The sequence below is a fragment of the Cyprinus carpio genome, chromosome B6 (genome assembly GCF_018340385.1).
Source record: "Cyprinus carpio isolate SPL01 chromosome B6, ASM1834038v1, whole genome shotgun sequence".
Taxonomy (NCBI): Eukaryota; Metazoa; Chordata; class Actinopteri; order Cypriniformes; family Cyprinidae; genus Cyprinus; species Cyprinus carpio.
The window spans coordinates 16,930,190-16,955,907 of record NC_056602.1 but is presented as its reverse complement, the minus strand read 5'-3'; the positions used below and the strand labels follow the sequence as shown (position 1 = coordinate 16,955,907).

Sequence of the window (25,718 nt, the reverse complement as noted above, 5' to 3'; positions counted from 1 at the left end):
TAAGGACCACAACTGGTTTATATAAAAATAAGAATTAATGAATTAGTTAATTAATGTTTCTTGAGCAGCAAAATGGCATATTAGAACGATTCCTGAAGGATCATGTGAGACTGAAAACATTTCAAAATATATTAAAATATAAAACACCATTTTAAACTGTAATAAATCACAATATTACTGTTTTTATTGGATCTTTCAACAAATTTTATTTTAAAACTGAAAATATTTTTTTTTTAAATAATAATGGTATACAGGAATAGTGGCATGAAGAGAATGTAATATGGTGGGTATGTGTATGTGTATGTGTGTGAGGGTGTAAAAGAGCTGGCAAAAACATTAAAGAAAAGCCAGAGACTGCAGCTTTATGTCTGACATGAGAAATTGTGTTTCTCCACTTTTTGGGTTCAGATATTGTGACTCAGTCAGAGAGCATGCAAGTTTCCACAGCTTTCTCCTCTCCCAACTCACTTTTTCCCCCCTTTCCCTTCTCACTTTCTCTCTCTCTGATGTCATACCTGGCCAGCTCTGTTTCCATGGTAACATGCATCTTGTAAAAAGGTTTGCATGGAGCCACTGTTGCAACACAGAGGCCAAAAGCTATAGCATTATTTCCTCCTCAAATATATAGAAGACTTCAAATGCAATGTATGCCACATCAATCCATCACTCTACTTTAATACAAACCACTAAAATCTACTCTGAAGTAGAAGCAACATTATTACATGGCAAGAGGCACATGACTATACTTTCAGGAATCATAGCCAGGCTCAATAGAAGTTCCATAGTCTACTACTTCGGCTCCTTGAAATCACATGATTGAAATCAGGTGATCTTGGGAGGTGTGATACTATATAAATTATTTTTTGCAAAGTAAATGAAAAATGGGAGGAAATTCTTACAATAACATAGGGTTCTATGTATATCTAGTCACCAGGATATCATACAGAGGTGGGCATTTAATCTTGAACCAGTATCTGACCACCTAACAACCATCCAGAACACCCTAGTAACCACCTAACAATGCCATATAGCAAAAACAACCTTTCAGAATAAGTTAGCAACTGCAGAGAAATGCTACAGTGACCACTTACTTTTTCAGCAGCCCTAGATCCAGAGAAACTTTTCCATTCATTTTTTTTCCCATAGAGATTTGAAAACATTCTTCAAAAAGTTCTAAGCCTTGAACCAGACCAACCAACTCCAATATGAATCACAACATTACAAATTAAATTTGAAGCAATTTGAAAATTGAAGAGAAAAAATTCAAGACATTGTACTTGACATTATAACACAAATACATTACACATTCTATGATGCATTGCAAATTATACAATCAAATCAAAAACACTAATTTTTTAAGATGCTGAAATCACAGTGACTTTTGTATTCTGTGCATACTTTATATACATACATATATACTAACTTTCAACACTCTGAGAGCTCATAGCAGCTATTTCTTAAAGGGTTTATAGGTTATTCAAAAAAATCAATTTCTCTGTACAGAAAATAAATGTGATTTTATCTTCAGAACCAGACTGTTATGCAGTATGATTAAAGTCTGTTGTTCATAATAGTTATACAGTGCATATTTGCAAATCCACTTACTTTTTCTTAGCCTCTTCATACTGCCAACTGAGTTTGACTCTGTCAGCAAGTATTGATGACTCCTGGGTGCCAAACTATAAGAGAGAAAATAGTATTAAATATAATTGAGCATAGATGATTGTAAATCTCATATCATAATGTAAAAAAATAACAGAAATTTCAGTTGCAAAGCAACAACGACAAAAAACAAATCCTGATAAACCTCTCCCATCAGATCAGTCTGGCAGCCAGTGTCTGTGTATTGTTGTACACTACAGGAGTCACCGAGGGTATTTGCACTGTTGGCCACCTCATTAATGGAGTCACAGAAGTTCAGCGTCAGCTTGGCCAGGCTCTGTACACAAAAAAGAATATCTAATTAAAGAGATATTCATAACAGAAGTTGATCACTTGTTACCACAAGATGGCAGCACCTCTTAAAATAAACGATATTTGAAAGGGAGCTGAAGGTGTTGAAATGACTAATACATAGGGGACATATCAGTGTCTATTCAGAGTATTGTCAGTGAGTATTGATGCATTCAGTACAACTAAAACCTAACATAAAACAGACATTTGCTACTTGAAATACACTAAATTGCTACTGAAATAATATAATATAAAAAACTTCAGATAGTTCAGATATTTTAATTTAGTTTAACTTGATATACTAAAATAAACTAAAACTGAAATTAAAAATTATATATATATATATATATATATATATATATATATATATATATATATATATATATATATATATATATATATATATATATATATATATAGACATAAAAAAAACAAATGAGACAAAAACAAAATAAAACTAAACATATATTTAGTAAAATATCAGTAAAATATCAATAAAAACCACAATAGAATCGCAGTAATACTAACATAACACTAACATGAATGCCCATCTGCCACACATTTTACTTTTGTAACATAATTCTGAGTGAATCATTATTTTCAATTAGGAATAAAAAAATGGATAGCAGAACTTTTATCTATTACACATCAGATAAGAGCTGAACTGAATAATAAAAAATGTTTTAGTTCATCAACTATTAACAATGTTAATCTAATGAAGTTTTTTATATTTAATATAATTATATATATTTTATTTATAAAAAAATATATTTTTTATTTAGGTAAATTTATAACACTGCATTTTGTGTTAACTTCGGTTACACTGACATAAAAAAAAAAAAACTTTAAAAAGTATAAAAGTTTAAAAATACAAAAAATATAAAAATACAGTTTTCCATTTCAAGGAAAAATCTATGAAGATGATGGATTTGGGTCTGTCTGACCTGGATGAGGTCCTGCCTCTCCTTCTCGCCGGTGCTGATGGCCTTTTTAATGCTGCGGAGCTCGCTGAAGATGGCCTGTGCTTCATCTAATTTGTAATTGGTCTGACTGCTGGACATCTTCCGGTCAATTCTGCTCAAGACAACACACAAGAGAATAAAACAATCAGCCGTGTTGTTAATCTGCTGACCAGTGACCCATTGTTATTGCAGAGAAGAACAGAATAGAAAATACAAATAAACAGGTTTCTTTCTGACACACAATAACACATTGGAGGTCTAGTAGATCAAATCAAGCACTAGACATATGCCATAATTTCAAGTGACTCCCTGTTAAACACTATTTGTTGCAGCACAGATGAATCTAAATGTAGATTGACTGTGTTCCATTCTTCATAAACGTGCACTGACTGCACCTGGATATGTATGTTTATAAACATCTAAATATGGTTTACAGAATCTTACCTTATCTCCTCATGCTGCTCAACTAATTATAAAGAGTTAAACTAGCAATTACATCAGAGTTTATTCACGTCAAACAGGGTGTTACTTTACCAGAGCCAAGCCAATATCACTGCTTGACACAAAGTTAATATACCACCATCTAAGTCATACAGTATTGTGTGCGAATGTTAAAACGAGAGAACTATTACTCTTAAAGAGAAACTGTGAAAGATGGCAGCGGTAGACGTGAGATTAGATTTATTAAAACTTGCTTCGCTGACCTGTCTAACAGACTGGTTAACCATTTAGCCATGTTGGAATAATATTGTTTTAACTTAAACCAGCTTCTAGTCTCAAAGGCATAATAATTAGGCAAGTGAAACTGGAGAGCACCGCACTAAAACCCTCCCGTCTGGGAATGTCTGCCTTCTAAAGCACCAAAGCACTGTGGGATATATATCCTCCAGAGTGTAATGCTTGAAATACTGGACATAGAGTCAGGATGCCATTCTAGAAACAGAAACAACCAGCTAAACTAGCTGAAAAAGTTGTAAAAATGCCTTTCAATGCGTCATTGTACATCACTTTGCACAGGAAAGCAATATGAAATGTTTTGTTTCTCAGTATACTATTGAATGTTCGGCTTTCATACAGATGATAATGGACACAAAATTATAATAATATGATACTGAAGTTGCTGAAATTGATGGCCATGTTCACAGGAGTTGGGGAGAGAATGCGTAAAGCATGTCTTTTACATCAGTGTGTCTCTGGCGTAGAGCCGGTGCTCCTGCCATAGGCCACTTCCTGCAGGCCACCCTCCTCCAACAGCAGGTACTGTCCGCTCGCCTGCCCTGCCTCTTCCTCTCCTCCTCTCCACACAAGCAGGGCTTTGTTTCCCCCCTTCAAACCTCTAACCTTTCACAGCCCTGCCTGACCAGGATTCGAGTCTGCCAGGCTACTACGGACATCTGCCCAGCCCAAGACTGGCTGGTGACACAGAACAGACATGCCGGCTGCTAGTTCTCAATATTTAGAAAGAGAAAAAGACAGGATGAAAGGAGAGGAATGATGTGAATTTATTAAGACTATTCAAATTATTACAAGTTTTTTTATATTTTCCTATAGATATGTGAATACTTTTTTTTTTTTTTTTTTTTTTTAATAAACTGGGTATTAAATAAAGGGCTATTCTCTCATCTACACTCATGTTATGTTTTAGCATAAACTGATACAATAAGTTACCTAAAATCTGTCCAGAGTGGTTAGTACTGTTTAAGACCACCTCTGTGCAAAATAAAGGCACCATGCTAATTTTTATTAATTAAACAGTTTAGCTTTGATTATTCAGCCTCACCAATTAAGTTTAACCAGTGTAGTGGTACTTATTAGGAACTATAAGGGGTTAAAGGGATAGTTCACCCAAAAAATAATTTACCTACCCTCACATTTTTCCAAACCTGTATGAATTTCATTCTTTTGGTGAACACAAAATAAGATATTTTGAAGAATTTTGGGGTTTGTCGTGGTGCAGACAGTTGCCTGTTACACAGTTTGGGCTGTCTTGTTGAGCGCAGTGGCACTCAGAACATTATATTTCACACTTTGAGCTCTTTTATTTTCCAGATGTAATAGGATCAATTATCCCAATGAATCATTCGGATTGTAATGCTTACTGAACCGTCATTCAATACGAATACATGTACCATTATACCCCTAATATATATATATATATATATATATATATATATATATATATATATATATATATATATATATATATATATATATATATCTATTGTTTGGAGGGAGTATGATTTTTTTATGTTTTTGAAAGAAGTCTCTGAAGCTTACCTAGTCTGCATTTATTTGATACAAAATACTGTGAAACAGTAATATTGCGGAATATTACTACAATTTAAAATAACTATTCTCCATTTTTATATATCTTTTTATAAAATAATCTTTTTCCAATTTTTATATATTTCTGTTGTGGCAAAGCTGAATTTTCAGTGTCACATGATCCTTCAGAAACCATTTTAATATGATGTTTTGGTTTCTTATCATCAATGTTGAAAACAGTTGTGCTGCTTAATGTTTTTGTAGAAACCTTGATACGTTTTTTTTCAGGATTCTTTGAGGAATAAAAAGTTAAAAAGAACAGCATTTGTTTGAAACAAATCTTTTAACATTATAAATGTACTTACAGTCATTTTCAATTTTAAGCATACTTGCTGAATCAAATCATTTAATTCCTTCCAAAAAATTGTTCTGACTGAATTTGAAAGTTTGATCACTTGATTCAATAAAAACATCATCTTTGGAAGGTGTCTCAAAAAGCTAAGTTTTGATGCTGCTGCAGCAACACATCATGCCAAGACTCCACTGAACATTCCATTGACTGCAAATAAAAAGTAAAATTTCAAAAAGGAATAACAGAGGCCCCCAGGCTCTGATGAGTCATGTAAAGAGGGAGCTTTTGTCTTCTTATAACGCAGAGTAAAGAGTTAATCTTGTTATTCTGGGAGCAAGAAGAGTTGTGTTCTATCTAAGAGATAAGGGCCCTCACTGGGATGCAGGAAGGAGAGAGGAATTTGCTGCCAGATATCTCTGTGTTTTTCAAAATGCTTTCAAGCACTTTATGCCCCCTCCTCATCACTTCCCACCCCTCCTCTCTCTCTCTCTCTCCTCTGGACTCTCACTCTTTCTTTGCTTATTGAGCTTTTCCTGCCTTGGCAACCCACGGTCAACTGGTGCATCCTCTTCCTGAGGTGGAGTCTCCTTTTCCAGACACACACAAAGTTTTTTCTGTGGGTTTAGGGTAAAATTCCCCAAACACATTCTCGGATCCCTCTAAAAAAACTCTAAATTGATGAAAAATGTTACACAAACATTACAGAACAGCCAACAAACAGCTCCACTGTCTATTTAGAACACAGCACCCTAAATACTGTCCTATACCATTTTAGTCTATTTCAGCATTGAAAACAGTATGAGAACAGGACATTTAGTCAGACATTTGCAGAGCAGGTAATTCATTTGGATTTTTTTGAGTTAGGTATCTGGTAACTGTTTGGTTTGCTGCTCCACTGAACTGAATAATATTGAAATTAGGGCTGAAATTAGCCCTAAATGCACTAGATAGCTATACTAACTATAAGGGCTGCTTTGTCTAAATGAAGAACTCTGGCAAAATATTACCGGAGTGCTAGCAAAACAGCTATTGATAATTTTCACACTTTGGGTAGGTTTTGTTTTAAAATGCCAACCCAAATTAACTTCAGTAATTCATTTTGCTGAAATGTTAAACATATGACTCCATTTAAACTTTGTTTTGTAGCCTTTTCATTATCCACACAAATATCCATAATGACTTTATACTATTAAAGAACAGCTCCTACTGAGCCCAAAATGTGTTATCAATTTATCAATGTATCTCACCATTCAAAACATAACCAACTACTGTAATGTATTTAGTAATATTTTCATGTATGATTTGCAAAATGTTAGTATTTTTGCCATTGTAGACAAAAGAAAATTAACCTCTGAACCAAAGCATAAAACCAAAATGTACCTAAAATTACCAAAAAACAAAAAAAAACCTGAAAAAGCACTGTTTTATTCTTTCATGTAATGCAAATCTACTTCGTATCTAATACTATTTATCTGCTTTAATGGAAAACACAACTAACAAGTGAAAGAGAATGTGTGTTTGGGCTGATTTGTGTCTGTTTGTGCCACAATCACTCAGCGGTGACGATTACTACAAACACTGAACCAATTTAGATGCACTTGGGACAGTTTTCATAGCAACTGTTTGGTTGTTCCTTATGAAAGCTGTACACTACAATTCAAAAGTCTGGGGCTGGTAATTATAATGTTGAAAACGGTTGTGCTGCTTAATATTTTTGTGGAAACTGTGATTCTTTGATGAATAGAAAGTTCATAAGAACATAATTTAACTGAAACCTACATATTTTGTAACATTACAAATGCATTTAATGTCACTTATACTCAATTTAATGCATCCTTACTGACTAAATGTATTAATTTCTTTAAAAAATAATTTTTTTTTTATATAAAACAAAGAAAGAACATGTTCTACTTTATGTAAATTTCAAGTAATTTTGTTGTTGCTAGCATATTGTGTCCATTAAAACTACAGACTCGGTATGAAGGTGGTGATTTGAAAAATAGAAAAGACTGATTCACTTTGTCATAATTTAAATGTTGAAATACAGAGTGACATCATAGGCTGCGTCTCATTTGATGTGCACTCACTGAACATGTCCAAGGAGCAAATTTTGTGGACACCTGGAAATGTTTCAGTTAAAAGACAACTACCCGAACAAGAGAGACACACAAAAAGAAAGATGAATAAACAGGAAACATAAGACAAAGCAGGAAAATAAACTAATGACAGGGTGGGGTCATGTATCATAAATGACAAAAAAGATCGGGGGCAGGGAGGAATAGTACAATTTTTCAATACAATTTTATACATGAAAAAAATGTGAGTGGTTGTCAACAAGATTTCTATGGCATTCTTATCACTTTTCACCTTCTAGTTGTAATCTACCAGTCGAAAAACATAAATCTGATTAATAAACAAGTAGTAGCAAATCTCTATTAAGTATTCAATTACTTTAATACTAACCCTTAAACCTAAGTATGAGCAATAGTAGGCCTGATAGTGATGCTTGTCATAACAATCGCTACTAACTTCGTCCTAATTTGTAAATTACATATGCTTTATGTGTGAGGAAGGGTTCAATGCAGTTTAACTTACTCCTGTAGGGTCTCCACTCCCATTTCCTTGTACTGCAGCTCCTGTCTCATCTGAGCCAGTTCCTGTTTGAGTCTGGAGAGCTGTGGACACAAGAGCCACTCGGTCAATACACATCAAAACACACAGTGGGATTCCCTTCAGAGCCACCATTGCAAAAAAAAAAAAAAAGAGTTGAGTCATCAGCAGACACATGTATAATCGCTCCCGACCCGCCCAACACACACAGGAACTTAAAACGAACTTGAACACACACATACACACAGCCCTCCCAAAACCGCAATGGAGGAATGTAGGGTCATTCGATATACACTGAAAACCATCAGATATGTAGATAACTGGCCATAGCAGACCAAATATGACATAATATAGAGTTTATTTGCTAAAGAAACATTTCTTTTACACTTTTTGATCAGTTATGATAAAAGTGTTTAAAAACTGTTCACAAATTCTGTTATTATTAATAATTTTATCAGGCTAAACCCAAATTGTGTCATTTGGTTCATAAAAAACAAGAAGAATAAAAAAAAATCTTATAATGACAGTTAATTGCTTGTCAAACTCCAAAAACAGATTATAAAATTAGTCTGTGACTGGCGCAACTTTTTTCCCTTATATACACCACCATTCAAAAGTTTTTTTTTTGTAAAGAAATGAATACTTTATTCAGAAAAGAAGCATCAAACTGATCAAAACCAACAGTTAAGAGATTTATTTTACATTTATATTCTGTTCTTTGAACTTTCTATTCATTGAAGAATCCTGAAAAAAAAATTAAGCTGCATTATTATAGCTGCAATTTTAAGGATCATTTGACACTGACAACTGCAGGAATAATAACACTTTCAAATATATTAAAATAGAAAACAATTCATTTTAAATTGCAATCTTTCACAATATCACTGTTAATATTACTTGGCGAGCATAACAGAGTTCTTTCAATAACATCTTGCTGACCCCAAACGTTTGAACAGCATGTATTTCTTCTTAACTCATACTACTGATTTGAGTATGGAACAGAATGAAATGCGAGAATCAAACTTGAAGCAGTGCCACTATGAATATGAACTAGCTGTGTAAATATTCTTCTCAATTTTTTCCTTCTGTATTCCAATGAAAAATAAATAATATGGCTTGGGTTTGGAACGACAAGACATGAAAAAACAACTTTTGAATTCTTATCTCTAGGTGAACAAATACAACAGATTTAATCAAGATTTAGAGGTTGTATTTATCATCCACAGTCCAGCTTTCTGACACAATGACTCTTCCTGTAGTACTGCACTAATTCATAGAGGCCTAACAAGCTCTTCCCTAGATAAACACTGCAGTGAACCCAAACCTAGGCCTCTTCTTCCTAAATGTACACACCTCCCCTCAACACACACATACTGTACAAACACACAATCAACACAGCACATGAGGGGCCCCTGCCTCCCCCCTTGGGCCTGACATATGAGGCATTGTTCTCTGAGGATAATGACCTACCCGCTCACGCCTACAGCCAATTTCCGCTTTGATTTGGTCAGGGTCATATTTTGCATTTGAAGAGGAACCAGAGTGAGCTATGAGAGAAAAAATGAGTCAAAAAGTCACAATCAATTTATGCTCATGTGGTGCCAGTGCATATAAAAGTCATTAAAATCCAAACCAATCAGAACTATTCATATATCAAGCTAAGAAATCAGTCTGCCAAACAGTACCGTGGTTATACCATTTTATTAGTGTATTCGTTTTATTTGATGCTTATTTGTGTTTAACGCCATGCCAGCTTTTGTGGCTATTTTAATGGTGAGAAAATGAATGGATGAATTCTATCATGTTTTTACAATTTATTTTTGCTAAAAACTCTAAAACTGTATTTGGCTCAACTCTGTTAAAAATCTCTTCAAAAGAGTCAACTGAATAAAAAGGTTTTTCCTCGCAGAATTAAAACCAGCACAATCTAATAAAACATGCTTCATGGATAAAGGGTTTTGGTGGAGAAAACATGTTTTTTCTTAGACGTACACATGTAATGTTATGTTATGTTACATGTCTTTTAGTACGGATACAAACACTTTAACACTGTTTTGCCACAGTACTTTTTTTGCTAAAGCTAAAAGGTAAAAATAGGTAAAAATTGATAGCCTGAATGCACTGTAAGTCGCTTTGGATTAAAGCGTCTGCTAAATGCATAAAATTAATTTAAATTTAAAATTTAAAAGATGGAAAAAGAGGAAGAGAGAGAAATAATCAAATAAACCGCAGGTGATTTTTGCTTTCATTTAGTTAGGGTCATATTTTGCATTTAAGAGGAATTATTAATCACTAAAAACACAACAATATCTAATTAATATACAATTAATTGATGCCCATGTTTGAATTTAAATTTACTCTGATGTTTTTTGGTGAGCATACAGTAAAAATAACAATAAAAAAGCCTAATTAAAAGAAAACAATTCTGTATATATATATATATACAGTACAGACCAAAAGTTTGGAAACATTACTATTTTTAATGTTTTTGAAAGAAGTTTCTTCTGCTCATCAAGCCTGCATTTATTTGATCAAAAATACAGAAAAAAAATGTAATATTGTGATATATTATTACAATTTGAAATAATTGTTTTTAAATTTATTATACTTTAAATTATCATTTATTTCTGTGATGCGAAGCTGAATTTTTAGGATCATTATCACATGATCCTTTAGAAATCATTCTAATATGATGATTCATTATCAAAGTTGGAAACAGTTCTGCTGCTTAATATTTTTTCAGAACATGTGATACTTTTTTAGGATACTTTGATGAATAAAAAGTAAAAAAAAAAAAAAAAGAAGCTATGTTTTTACAATATAAATATTTTGTAATAACAATATACAGGTTGGTCTACTGGTCAGTAATTTGGGGTCAGTAATTTTTTTTTTTCTTTCTTTTTTTTTAAATAAAATCAATACTTTTATTCAGCAAGGATGTGTTAAATTGATAAAAAAAAAGTGATAGTAAAGAAAATATATTATTAGAATATATATTATTAGATTTTTTTTTTATTTTGAATAAATGCAGTTCTTTTTAACCTTTTATTCATCAAATATATTAGACAGCAGAACTATTTCCAACACTCATAATAAATCAGAATATTAGAATGATTTCTAAATGATCATGTGATAGATTGGATGTTACATGTGACACTGAAGGCTGGAGTAATGATGCTGAAAATTCAGCTTTGCATCACAGGAATAAATTCTTTTTTAAAAGTAGATTCAAATAGAAAACTATTATTTTAAGTTGTTATAATATTTCACAATATTACTGTTTTTTCTGTATTTTTGATAAAATAAATGCAGGCTTGATGAGCAGAAGAGACTTCTTTCAAAAACATTAAAAATAGTAATGTTTCCAAACTTTTGACCTGTACTGTATATATATAAAAACAGTTCGGCAGAGTCTTTTTGTTTTGTTCTATTTTCTTTAAAAATGTTACAAAAACTGCTTCTTGAAGGGGTCATATGATGCTGCTAAAAAGAACATTATTTTTGGCTGGAGCGACGAGACATAAACATAAAACACATTATAAACGTGATAAAAAACATGATTTCTAGTCGCGTTTTCTTTTGGAATGCAAAAACAAAGTAGTTTCACTTTCTAGAGATCTAGAGGTCTAGAGTGAGCCGCGGCCGGCTTGAGTGAGCAGAGGTGGGCGGCTTGAGAATGGTGCGGCAGGCGGATTCTACGAAGGAACCACATGTGACGTCCCCGGGCTGGACGCCACTTCGTCCACGGTGAAAGCTGATTCGGCGATCCACAGTGCAAAGTTGATGTATTTCCTCAGCGTCCAGCACGGATCAGCTCCAGGGATGACGAAGTGAATATCATCCTCTTTTGGAAGGCCAAACAAAGTAGTTTCGCTTTCACAGTGAAACACACAGCGTATATATGACATGGCGGCTACAATGAGAATAAAAGATACGCCTTCTTTCTTTGCATGAACATCTGGGCGGCGTTATGCAAATCTTCCCACATACTGACGTAGATATGTGGGGGCGTGTTAGGACGAGCCGTTTCAGGGGGGCGTGTACGAGTCTCAACTTTTATAAAGAATATCTCTTTGGATTTGAGACATTAGTCTTTGCAACTTCACAGATCTTCTTTATTCACCAAGAGCTTGTAACACTCCAAAGAGAAAGGAAAATTTCAGATCGCATCATATGACCCCTTTAATAACCTTAATAATATTAGTCTTAATTAAAAAAAAAATTTAATTCTGTCATCATTTCCTCACTCTCGTGTAACCAAACTGGTGACGTTAGCCATTAAGTTCCATAATACTTTTTCCATACTATGGAAGTCAACATCTACCCCCAACTTTTCTTTAAAATATCTTCTTTTGTGTTCAGCAGAAGAAAGAAACTCACGGATTTGGAATGACATGAGAGTGAATGAATGACAGAATTTAAATTTTTGGTTGAACTATCCCTTTAACATTAATAATATTAAAGGCTATACTGTTAATAATAATAATAATAAACTTTTGCTAGGCAAAACCATGCACATTTGACTATAAGTGATGAGTATGAATAAATGGGTAGAAATGTTTTAGTGAGAAACAGTAAGTAAGAGCAGAACTGATGAATGGTGACAGGAAAGGGAAGGGAAGGTGAAGGGAAAAGGAGGGGTGAGCTGGAATAGAGGAGGAAGGGAGGAAGCCATGGAAGTACGAGTGAGGAAAGAAACAGATTGCAGCCATTGAGTGACACTGAATTAATGCTAGAGTAAGAATGACTTCATTGAAACCTCACACAATATGACTAACAGATTGGCTCAATGTTAAAAGGCTGAATCAGCAGTGTGTGTGATGTGAGCAGCGGTGTGATTAAAGTGACATGTGAATCATGTGATGCATGTCTCACAGCTGGTTATGGAACGGTTGTCATCCTGAGTGAGCTGGTTGAAGAGTTGCATCTCTTGCTGTGCCAGCTCGAGTCTTTGCTGTTTGATCTGATACATCTCTTTCTTGGCATTGAGAGCCTCCTGTGCCACCACCAGATACTCTTTTAACATGCGCTCCTGCTCCTGACGCCATTGTGTGCGAGGGTTCTCTATCTGGGTCGTCTCTGATGGAGAGGAACATATGTTAAAGCCATCACCCATTAGAGTCCAAAAAATAAGCATCTGATAACCATAAACAACAATCACAACTTTCTTATATTGCACCAAAGAAATTAACTTAAGATAGAATGATATTAATATAAATGATAAATTACATTGTATGATGGACAGTGCGATAGACAGAAGACAGACAGACATACAGAATGACAAACAGACAGGCAGAAAGATAAAACAAAAGACAAACAAAACAATAGACAGACATATAAAAAGACAGCTAGACATACAGAACAACAGACAGAACGACAGACAGACATACAGAATGATAGAAAGATAGACAGACAGACAAACAAAATTATACAGAATGACATACAGAATGATAGACAGAATGACAGAAAGACAAGAACCATAGAATGATAGAAATACATATAGAACGATAGACAGATACACAAAGAATGATAGACATAATGACAGAATGATAGACAGACATATAAAAAAGACAGACAGACAGAACAACAGACAGAACGACAGAAAGACATACAAAATGATACAGAATGACAGACAGAATGATAGACAGACATACAGAATCATAGACAGAATGATAGAAAGACATAAGAATGATAGAATGATAGAAAGACATACAGAACAATAGACAGACACAAAGAATGATAGACATAATGACAGAATGACAGACAGACATACAGAATGATAGAGAGAGTGACAGACAGACTGATAGACAGACAGACAGACATAGAGAACAACAGAACTAAATAAATCAATAGGCAGGCAGACATACAGACCGACAGAAAGATAGACAAGACAGACAGAATGACAGACAGACAAAATTACAGACACAGAACACCGGATAGAATGACAGACAGAACAATAAACAGACAGACAGAATGAAAGAGAAAAACAGAATGATAGATAGAACAACAGATACAAAAAGTACCATGGTACTACCACAGTTTTTGGACACTGTACCATGGTTATACACATTGCATCATATAGTGTCTAAAATAATGCACTCGCTAATTTATTATTTTTGGATAAAAACTTTTCAAATAAATAAACAAATGACAAATTTGGGCTATTTTCCACTCATTGATCTATTTATGCTTTTGAATGTTTTTAATCAACTTCTGCTTTTAATCTGAGCGATTTTCTCAGCAAATATAGTTTTAGGTGGTTATCTGCTAATTATTTAATTAATCAGCAAATTATGTAATTAATTTAACTTACTGACAGTTCTAGTTTAACAGAACTGACCAGATGGGCCAGATGCATAAAATATGACATTTAAAATCAAAACCAGAAAGCTGAACTTACTATTGATGTGGTCGATGTAGTAGACGCCCACCTGCTGGTCATACACCACCTCCCAGCCCAGAGGAAGCTCATCCCCAACACAGTCAGCAAAGGTCAGGGGCTTGGTAATCCTACAGGAATAGAGGAGAATGAATATGAGAGTTGAAAACAGCTAAAAATCTGTGCTGTACAGGAATATTTTGAACAACTTGTCCTTAACAGACCAGAGGCAAAAAACAACATATTGGGGCGTTATAATAACAAAGCTGCTTTCACTATTTTTCACAACATTACGTGATATGCCTTGCGTATTTCTGGGTCTCTAAAAGCATGAGTACAAAAAACTATTTTGTAGAAAGACTTGCATTAGGCCAAACAAAGCTGTGCAGACATTTGAAGAATCTGGAGCACTCCTTGAAATCGCTAATGAATGTCTGTTCAGTCAGTCAACAGCTACTGATCTCCTCACCCCAGGTCAAAAATGTGTGTAATATAGGCACTGCAGGAAGAGACGGCCCATAAACACATTCCACACAGCAGAAAGCAGGCCTGCCCTACAGCCCACAAACACTACCAGGACACTAGATACTGCACAAATCACTTTTCACACTTTAATAAACCACATCAATGAAAAGCTTGAAAACTAATCACTTTCTTCAAATAACTCACTGAATTAATCTCCAGCTCTATATCCCTGTGAATTGTCAATACAAAAAAATTTGGCTGGTTTTGGGCTAAACTCAGCCAGATCAGAGGCACATATGTGTTCTAGTGTTCAATTTGTATTAGATCATAAATCCAGAAAAAAAAAACCTGAAATAAAAATAAAATGGCGCTATCATTGTAAAAATAAACGTTATTAAATATTTAAGTTGCTAACATTTTATGAATTCAATTGTTCAGATATTTTTTTTTTTTTTTAAATAAGATTCAATTAAACAACTGAAACTCTGAACTCTGACTAAGAAAAATGAAACTGATTTAATAAGGCCTTAATAATGTTTTTTTTTTTGTTACACAATTTAACAATTTATTAAAAGTTTAAGTTTCATGATTTCAATTAATTAAACTGAAACTAAACTAAAACAGAGTTTAAAGGGTTAGTTCACCCAAAAATGAAAATTTTGTCATTAATCACTTACCTCCATGTCGTTCCAAACCCGTAAAAGCTCCATTCGTATTCGGAACACAATTTAAGATATTTTGGATGAAAACCTGGAGGCTGTCCCATAGACTGCCAAGTAAATAACAGTGTCAAGGTCCAGAATAGGTATGAAAGTTGTCGTCAGAATAATCGCTGTTTCTATACGCGTTTTGGGGTATTTTCTCCTAATAACCCCGAAAAGAACTTAAATTACACTTTCAGTTTTGATCGTACAGATAAGAGCAATACATCAATCGAATCTGTAAAGGGTCTACTTTTTTTTTGTATACAGACATAATAACAACAAAACTTTGTGCACTTATAAAATAAAGATAACAAACAAGGAGTGCTGTCTGCAGCCTTTGTCTGCGCTGATCTTCAGTTACAAACGCGTCATTAAAATGAACTGTAATTCAGTGAATACTCAACACAGAGACATGAGAGAGATATCTATTGAAAGCCTGACATGTCTACTTTTAAACTAAACAATTGCTGTCGAAAACAAATATTCTGTGATAAAGTAATCCATATGAAAACAACGCGATGTCCGTTTTTCACGTCTCCCTTCATTATCTTCTAATGCGACCACGCCCCCGCGCTGAACGCGCTTTTGAGATTCAAATGTTTCACTGAAGCGCGCGGCTTTTGAATACGCCCAAACAACAGAAGACAACGCAGCGAGATTGTTCTTCAAGTTTTTTTTATTTTACTGTTTGCTTCGCGATGAGAGGAATAAGACATAATTCACCCCAAAAAGATGTGATGTGGTTGAGGATTTGAGATTTGGATTTCCTCAGAAAAAAGAATGAAGCACTTTATTCAGCAGATATCATAAACATGAGTAAGTCTCTTTTTATTTATTTATATACTTGTACTAGTTTTCACATAACGTGTAAACATTTTACTAGTTAGACTTTTTCCAAGTTCTTTTTCCAAACTATAATTCCTGACTAAATGTATAATCAAGTGAAATATTATGAAGTTTTAATAACAATATACACTACTATACCATTCAAAAGCTTGATGTAAATAATATAAATGTAACAATAAATGTAACTGTAACAAATGTAATAAACAATGCTGTTCTTTCAATTTATCCCCCCTAAAAAACCTGAAAAAATATTCTCATCTCTTTTCAACATTAATAATAATAATAATAATAATAATAATAATAATAATAATAATAATAATAATAATGATAATAATAACAATAAATGTTTTTTTTTTGTAGAAAATCAGATTGTTAAAAGGATTTCTGAAGGATTGTGTGACTGGAGTAATGATGCAAAAAATTCAGTTTGAAAGTCAGCTTTGATTTTTCCTAATAAACTGTTTAACTGCACTCACAAGTGAATATTAAATTATGTTGTGGGATAATTAAATATATTCTAAATAAACTACAAGCATAAAATTATATACATTTATTTTGTACATTCTTTCTTGTAACATCCCTCTCAGTGACACAGCTGACTGAAAGGCTAATTATGCAGCTCATTATGCAGGCCTTTGTCTTCTCAGGTGTGAATTCATGATAGTTGACGCCTACTCGCATATGACTTTTACCAACAAAAAGTGTCTTAGAAAATTTAAATCAATATATTGTTTTCTGTAAGTGAGTAAACAAGATGATTTTCACATCATTTAGAAAAAAAAAAATTCTAGGCTACAAGCTCCAGTTCTCAAAAGTCCCGGGAACCAATGTTCTGTATGTGTTTTATTGCCTTATTCAAGTGATTTAAGATTTTTAGTTTTTCACTAACTACGCATAACATTTTTTTTCTCAAAAACACAATCATGTACATACATGCTGCTCACATATTATCATAGCCCAGTTTGTGCTGATTACAGTGAGATTAGACTTTAGCCATTTAGATATTTATAAGAAACTGAAAAAAGCACAAATGTCAGGGCATGACAAAACTTCTACAGGCCCCAAAAATACCCTTAGACTCCAGAGGGTTAACTTTGTTTTTTGGAAATTTAGATATTTATCATCCTTGAGGCACAGAGAACACAGAAGAGCATACGCAGCACGGTGATATGGAGAGACACAGAGGAGACCGTTGACAAAGGAATTATTAAATAAAATCGTTATTTTTGTTTTCTTCGCTAACAAAAACTGTTCCCGTTGCTTCATATAACCCAGATTGCACGTCTGATGGCAGATGGAGAATTCTGACGACAACTTTCATACATCTTATGGACCTTGACAATGTTATTTGTTTGGCAGTCTATGGGACAGTCTTAATCCTCCAGGTTTTCATCCAAAATAAAAAACCTGAAATAAAAATAAAATGGCGCTATCATTGTAAAAATAAACGTAAAATTTGTAAGTGTTTTATGAAAATCAGTTTTCATTTTTGGGTGAACTAACCCTTTAACGGTATGCAAATTAAAAAAAAAAAGGAATTTGGAAAGGAGAGAAAAAACTGAATTTAGGAAAAAACTAAACAGATTTCATAGGACCCTAAATACTGATCACTATCCTCATGTATTGTCCATGCTATTTAGTATGGTTAAAATTGTAAAAATATAGCCTAATCAGTAATTATAAATTACTATTTAGTATTTATCTATTTAGTACCACTGCATTGCCATGTTTAGAGATTCAAAATCCACAGTAGAACCATGGTACATTTTGGTTGGAGGGGTAACATGGTCAGGTTGAATTTATTTGAGATGAATAATGCCTTGTGTGTCTAAAAATTTCCTGGAGGATTTTAACTTGCCTTTTTGTAGTTATAGAGTTTCTGCATCAGTTTTCAATCAAAGAACTTTACTGCTTTTTTCCATCACATTTTCCCTTATTGCTTGGTGTCATGTTGGAAAGAGCTTTAAAGCACAGGAGGATTCCAGGTTCAAATCCCTGTCACTGTGCCCTTGAGCTAAACACTTAACCCCTGTTTGCCCTGAGGTGCGCAGTAGGACTGTCTATGTGCTTTGACCCTTCTCTTCGTCTGTGTCAGATAACAGCAGGGTTATGAAAAGAATTCCAGGGAAGCTGTGGAACCTGCAAACAGTTAGTAAAATAAGCCCTTAATCCCAAAAATCTTTTATAATATATCCAAATTAATAATTGTCAGACTTCAATTGGATTTTAATCGCAAATGTCTTGTGCATAGCTTTTGATTTTCTTCCTGAATGTTCTGACGGTGTTCATTTCCTGAAGAAGCCTCCCAAAAATGGCCTCAGTTATAGAAAATCAAGACACTTAATTCACTTTCAAAACATTTTAACAATTTTGAGATATATTACAGGCTGGCTGTGTAGACTTACATAAAATCTGTATGCCGTGGAGGCATGTGAAATATGAAAGGAGGGGACCGATGAGGAATGTTGAGATTCCATGAACCCTTCGGAATTACCATCATAATTAACACATTTTTGACACACGACCACAATTAGTGACGTTAACAGCATTCCTCCTCTATTTTAAAGCAGTTTAGCACATAACAAGCATCCTTGCCTTGCAAACTGGACTAAAGTAATCAAACAAACAAATACGTTTGTATTACACCTCTATGAATTTCACTGCAAGAAAAAAAAACAAGAATGACAATGGTCCAACACAGAGGATGCACTTTACAAGAATGACATGTTTTAATGTGAAAGAAAGTGTTTAGCTGAGAGTTTTCAGCACTGAGAGGTGGAATTACTTCTCAAAAACCCAATGATGTCACTATAGTGATGCAATCCCTGTGATTTCAATGCAATCTTTAGACCAATAAGAGAGGCGAAAATGTCAAGACATGATTTTTATGTTATTCACAATTTCTTGTACAAACATTCTGGAATGCTCTAAAAAACTGGATACAAATGGCCATAGATACCCACATGAATATGCTGTCAGCATGTTAATTAAGGCATAGCTGGTAAAATCAATACGCCCTGTCAATGTGGGCAGTTCTTGGCTAGAAAAAGTTGAGATGTGGACCAGACCTTGTGCTATTTAGTCAAAGGTCCGGTTATGCTAGACAAGTCTGCCAACATCTTTTGGAGCCCTTTACAAACGCCATTCATGCAACACATTCCGTTCAGCCCCAACACTTTTTTTATTTTTATTTAATACCTTTAGAGTTCAATATGATACAGTGTGTTTATATATATATATATATATATATATATATATATATATATATATATATATATATATATATATATACACACACACACACACACACACACACTCACATATGAAAATTCTTTGACAATTCAAATTTATGGGGGAAAATAAAAACCCAAGAAAAACTACAAAGATAAGCTAGACGTTACAAAAGCTGAGGCACATTTGTCAATGTCTTAAAATAACAAATACACAAAGACCTGTTTGATCATAATGGTTCTACCACAAGCCAATACAAACATATAGCTAAGATACAAGAGAAAACAAGCACTGTGGCAATCATATCATCAAATTTCAAAAATCTCTTTATTCTCCTTTCAAATCCTTACTGTAACAATTATGTCAACCCTGGAATAGAGCCCAGAAAGCAGTGCTGTTATCTCAGTGCTTTGAAAGTCAGAGATGAATGGGTTGGTTAGTGGGGTTATAAAGTATTGTTTGAGGGGACTTGAAATGCAGTGAACTCTGTTCATTAAAGAAGATCTATGCTTGTTAATCTGTTAAAATAATCTGTGCTTGTTCTGAGTCACCATTTTACATGATTCTTAAGACAAATTAAGATGAAGCATGTATTTTTTGCAGATCTAACTACAAGAATTGTTTGAAGAAAATGTCAGTGGTTTTTGCCAAAAAACACTTTCACCCCCAAGTCTCTACAGTCCTTTAGACCTGGCATTAATATGCATTTAAGTGATAAGATCACATCAGATAGCATTTGACCACATTAAAAGCTAAGTGTAAATGCATACAAGACACTGTCACTGATAGATCAGATGTAATGAAGGTTTGTATGCATTATCCAATATAATTTTATTATTTCACACTTGGATTAGAAGATTACACTTGGAATCTTGCTCCCATCCATACAGTAAACCCTTTTAAAGTTTTCTTAACAATTCTTTCCTTCTACCACCTATTACCATCCTGAATACTGAGGCGGTTGTAAATAAAGGAAATACTTGGTAAATGATGATTATGTTTCAGTAACCATTTCATGTAATGCGTAAATGTTTAAAATGATCCAGACACTATCTGGATACAAAAGTAATTGCATGCTAATGCCAGGTGCAAAGGGTACTAAGGATAGTCTGTTTTCTGGACATGACTCATGTCCCTCCTTTAGTGCCAGACTACCAAGTATAAATCATTAAAACAAACTACTCACACACTAATAGAGCGCCATGATGAGACTAGAAACATCAAAGATGACAAGCTTGAGTCTGTAGTGCGTACTTGTCTTCAGATGGTCAACAAACAAATGGCTTGTTTATAGTTATCTCTTGACATTTAATCTGGATGGAAAAAGTATTTTAACATCAAACAACATTACATGCATCATAATTTGCAAGGAATGAGTATCAACAAAAGTATGGAAGTTCTATCTGGAGTTTAACAAAAGCCCAGGATCTGACTGGTTTTAACATACTAACTTCCGTATTTTTGCATTTCAAATATTCTCACACTTTTGTCAGCTGGATTGACAAAGGGGAGGTGCCAAAACCAAAAGTGCATCATGGGTGTTGTAGATTTTGGCAAAAGTAGAAGAACGGGTCGGAAACAATAGGTGTTTACATGGATACTCATCAAGACAGTGATTCTGACAATTTTTGTGCGCATTTGCTCAAGACAACACGAAAGATAACTAAATTTGGTACTCGCACGCTGTGTGCGCGCAGTGCACAGAGAAACGAGCTATCACAGCGAGTACCGCATTGAAATCTCTAGCACTGTCTCACACTTGAATGACTTAAAACATTTTAATGTTTAAACTGACTAGGATTATAACAATGGCAAATTTTAAAAGAATAAAAAAAGAATGATAAAGTTTCTTGAGGAAGCAGTACTAGCCCGATCGTTCAGATAGGTGAACATAATTCGCAGGTGAACATAAATTATCTTACATACCACTAATGGTGAAAAAGCCAGTGTAATGCGAATATGTCTGAAAGGTCTGACATAATAAAGATGTCACATGAACGATATTGTATGAAGCATTATTTGTTTACATCCCCCCAATGCCCCCCAGTCTGACAATGACAAAGCAATTTGCTTTAAACATATACAGCAAAATCAGAGTACAGACCGTTTTGCTTAAAATTGTAAAAAATAAATAAATAAATAGCCTAATCAATAAATATAAATTACAAAATGATATAGCCTATTTGAAACATTTTGTTAGCTGATGCTAACAAGCTGGCTACCTGATGCTAACATGAGGTAATTTTAAACATAAAATCCAAATATTGTTATTCAACCAACTAGTTAGAATACATTCTGATGGTATTTGATGTTCAGTACAGAATAACTACAGTAATTGCTCATTGACCCCTGCCGGTGTTTTACCCCACATGTTTGAAAAAAAAAAATTACGTCATTCTGAAAATATTATTATATTTTTATAAAATAACACATACTCCCTATCTACAGGCCCTACTGTTCTAATATCATATATAACTGTGATGTTCTACAAAACAAGCTTTAAGTTTAAGCTTTTTTTCTTTTTTCTTACTGGTGAAAATCAGATCATTTACTGTGAAATTTATTTTCTCTAAGGTACAATACCAGTGTAAGCTTCATGGTGAAAACTTTAACATCACTCTTGTCAATAGTGTTGTCACAGTACCAAAATTTCAGTATTCAGTACCAATACCAGTTAAAATCCATGGTTCTCGGTACCAATTTCGGTACCAAAGCAAAACATATTTAGTTTTAAAGGGCTTTTGAAAACCTTCTAGAGTTATTCAGACGAGAATAACAACTAATTTATGACACAATGTTAACCATTTGTACATTCTCTAACACGCATATTTTAGAGTCACAATTTATTTAAAAGCATCTGGTGTGTAAAATAGTAAATATCATCATGTCCTCCTTTTTTTACCCTAATAAATGTTATAGGAGCATTAAATAGTTAATAAAGAACAACTAACAATTAACTACTCTAATAACAGTGTTCATTTCAATCAACATTCAAATTAGAATATTTAATAATATACTGGAGGTGGCATATATATGCAAATTCATTCTCTGCCAGTAGTGTTGCTTTCGTCAACGAAAATTATGACTAAACATCAGCATCAACGAACCTTTATCATGTGACGAAAATGAGACGAGACGCAACGTAAATGCTTGTCATGTGACGATGACTATAATTAAATGTATAATGCAATATTGTTGATGAATAAAAACGAGACTAAATGTGGTTTACAAAATAAAAACTATGCTAAAATGTCTCTTCATTGTCGTTGACGAAAACGAGACGAAAAGAAATGTTATAATGTTATTTCGTCTTGTTTAGTCGCGTTATTATTATTATTTTGCAGTATTTCTGTTTCCTGCGTCTCACTTCAGGGCTGCATCAGGTCGCACTGTGCAGACGCGACCGACGTCACTTCCTCGCGGCATTATTAAGAAGATGACAACAAACAAAGTTAAGCAGGATTTATACTTTCGCCTGGCTCCGCTGACTGCGAGCACACCTTCCCAAACGGACGAGGCTTTTATACTTGTCACATTCGCCATTGTACTATTCTTTGAAATGACAGGGGAGTGACGAGGAGTAATTGTCCTCTAAAACTGTCGGGAATCACCGGTGAGAAGTCATTTGCCAGTATGGCCAGTACAAGTCTTGTGATGAATGAGTTGATGAATTAAAGGGTTAGTACACCCAAATATTAAAATTATGTCATTAATGACTCACCCTCATGCTGTTCCAAACCCGCAAGACCTCCGTTCATCTTCGGAACACAGTTTAAGATATTTTAGATTTAGTCAGAGAGCTTTCTGTCCCTCCATTGAAAATGTATGTACGGTATACTGTCCATGTCCAGAAAGGTAATAAAAACATCTTCAAAGTAGTCCATGTGACATTAGAGGGTCAGTTAGAATTTGTTGAAGCATCGAAAATACATTTTGGTCCAAAAATAACAAAAATTATGACTTTATTCAGCATTGTCCTCTCTTCCGGGTCTGTTGTGAGCGCGTTCAGTGGCGCTGCTGACGTATGACGCTGCTGACGTGTTTTCTGGCACGCCCAATAACAAAGAAAACACGTCAGCAGCGTCATACGTCAGCAGTCGCAGCAGCGCATCAAGAACCGGGTTGACCGGGTACTCGTTACCACCGGTACTTAAAAAAAACCTGGTACCGTAATGTTTTCATTTTTTTAGTACCGACTAGGTACTGAAGTACCAGGTCTTTTGACAACACTACTCGTCAACATAGTCCATAGTTACAATAAAAATTTATTTTGACTTTATCTTCAGGGTTATTTTGGTAAAAACAGTATGGGGCGTTTTACCCCATGGGGGCCTTTTCCCCCACTCTACCCATATAAACATGTGGAAAACAAGCCAAAGAGACCGCAAAAGAGGCGAGTTACTTAGTAGAACCCGTGTCCGACAGCTCATCAGAATTATCAGCCCGAGTCCGACACGAGCCCGTGTTTTTATTTATTTATTTATTTATTTTATTACACAGCGGAAGCCTGCCCTATTTGCAACAATTAAAAAATGGGTCAGTTTTGTGTTATGTTTCTTTTCATTTCTTTATCAAGTTGATTTAGAAAAATGTTTGGAACATTTTTTTTAAAATGACGATTAACGTTAAACAGCCGAGCCGACAGCGAGTAGCCTAAAACGTATTTAATCAATTAAACCTCTCAAATTAACGCTAATACTTTACTTGGCTACAATAAAATCCATATATAAAACACTTCAAGCATATCACACAGACAGTTTAATAAATGTTTATTTATTAAACCACAGTGAGTAAAATAAAATAAAAAAATTTTAATACTGAGGCAGGCTCGCAACAGCGCTCGCAAACGAAATGAGAAATAGCCTACAATCTAAACTAATTAAATTAATTAAAAACAAACTTGCAGGTTATCTTACCTCAAAAATGCACCACAGAATATGTCCATTCTTTTTTCCATTAGTTTCCAAAAGTTAAACGAAAATAAAGTCCAGTCAAATGAAAAGTTAAAACAGTCTCTTACAGAGCATCGCTGCTGCTGCTGATGGGACACTAAACACAGAGCGAGCCAGTCTTGACAGTTGCGGTAGCAGGGTCTCGTGCTGTTTACATTTACATTACTTTAGAGGCCTATAATAGCTACTACTAAAATAAGTGGATATAAGTGAAGTATAATCGTGGGTCGCGCTGACGGAAAAGCGTGCGTGCGCGCGTGAGACTGTCATGTCAGTATGTCAGTTTAATTATAACGGGTTGAATTATCAGATTATGAATGGTATGAGGTTATGAAATGTCTTTCTATGTTTGTTTTTCTATCGTCGACGTCAACTTCTCATTTTTTTATTTAATGTCTAAAAATATAAATAGAAGGATAACCCAAAAAAGGCCCGAGGCCCGGCCCGCATGTGAGCTATAACGTGAAAATTGGCCCGAACCCCGGCCCTAGGGGCATAAATAAGTCGGGGCCCGTCGGGCTCGGGCTGAAATGCAGGGCTTTATTACTTAGCTATTCACCAGGTCATGTGAAAATTCATTGCGTATCAGAATCAAGAGATTTTTAGTTTCTCAAAGTTCTGAATGTGACAGTAGTTATGGCCAAGGGGTGCATCATAGAGAAGGCTGAAACTACTAATTATATGCCCTCAGCTCAACATTTTCTGTTAAAGGGATACTCCACCCCAAAATAAAAATTTTGTCATTAATCACTTACCCCCATGTCGTTCCAAACCCGTAAAAGCTTAATTCGTCTTCGGAACACAATTTGAGATATTTTGGATGTTACAGTTGAACCATTGATGGCAGATGGACTTATCATATGATGTCTTTCATACTTTTCTGGACCTTGACTGTTATTTACATGGCAGTCTATGGGACAGTCACAGGCCTCCCGGTTTTCATCCAAAATATCCTAAATTGTGTTCCGAATACGAACAAAGCTTTTACGGGTTTGGAAC

General features: G+C 34.4%; 1 protein-coding gene across 3 annotated transcripts in view; it reads right to left on the bottom strand.

Moving 5' to 3' along the window:
* LOC109106322 (protein WWC3-like) overlaps positions 1-25,718 on the bottom strand; it is a 55,989-nt gene that overhangs the window by 11,835 nt on the left and 18,436 nt on the right. For all 3 annotated transcript variants that reach the window (XM_042725939.1, XM_042725940.1, XM_042725937.1), the window contains exons 2-8: positions 14,543-14,652; positions 13,018-13,221; positions 9,613-9,689; positions 8,128-8,207; positions 2,898-3,027; positions 1,808-1,939; positions 1,606-1,679 (exon numbers count right to left, since the gene is read on the bottom strand). In XM_042725939.1, the coding sequence (XP_042581873.1) occupies positions 1,606-1,679; positions 1,808-1,939; positions 2,898-3,027; positions 8,128-8,207; positions 9,613-9,689; positions 13,018-13,221; positions 14,543-14,652 (807 nt within the window). The remainder of the gene's footprint in view (positions 1-1,605; positions 1,680-1,807; positions 1,940-2,897; positions 3,028-8,127; positions 8,208-9,612; positions 9,690-13,017; positions 13,222-14,542; positions 14,653-25,718) is intronic.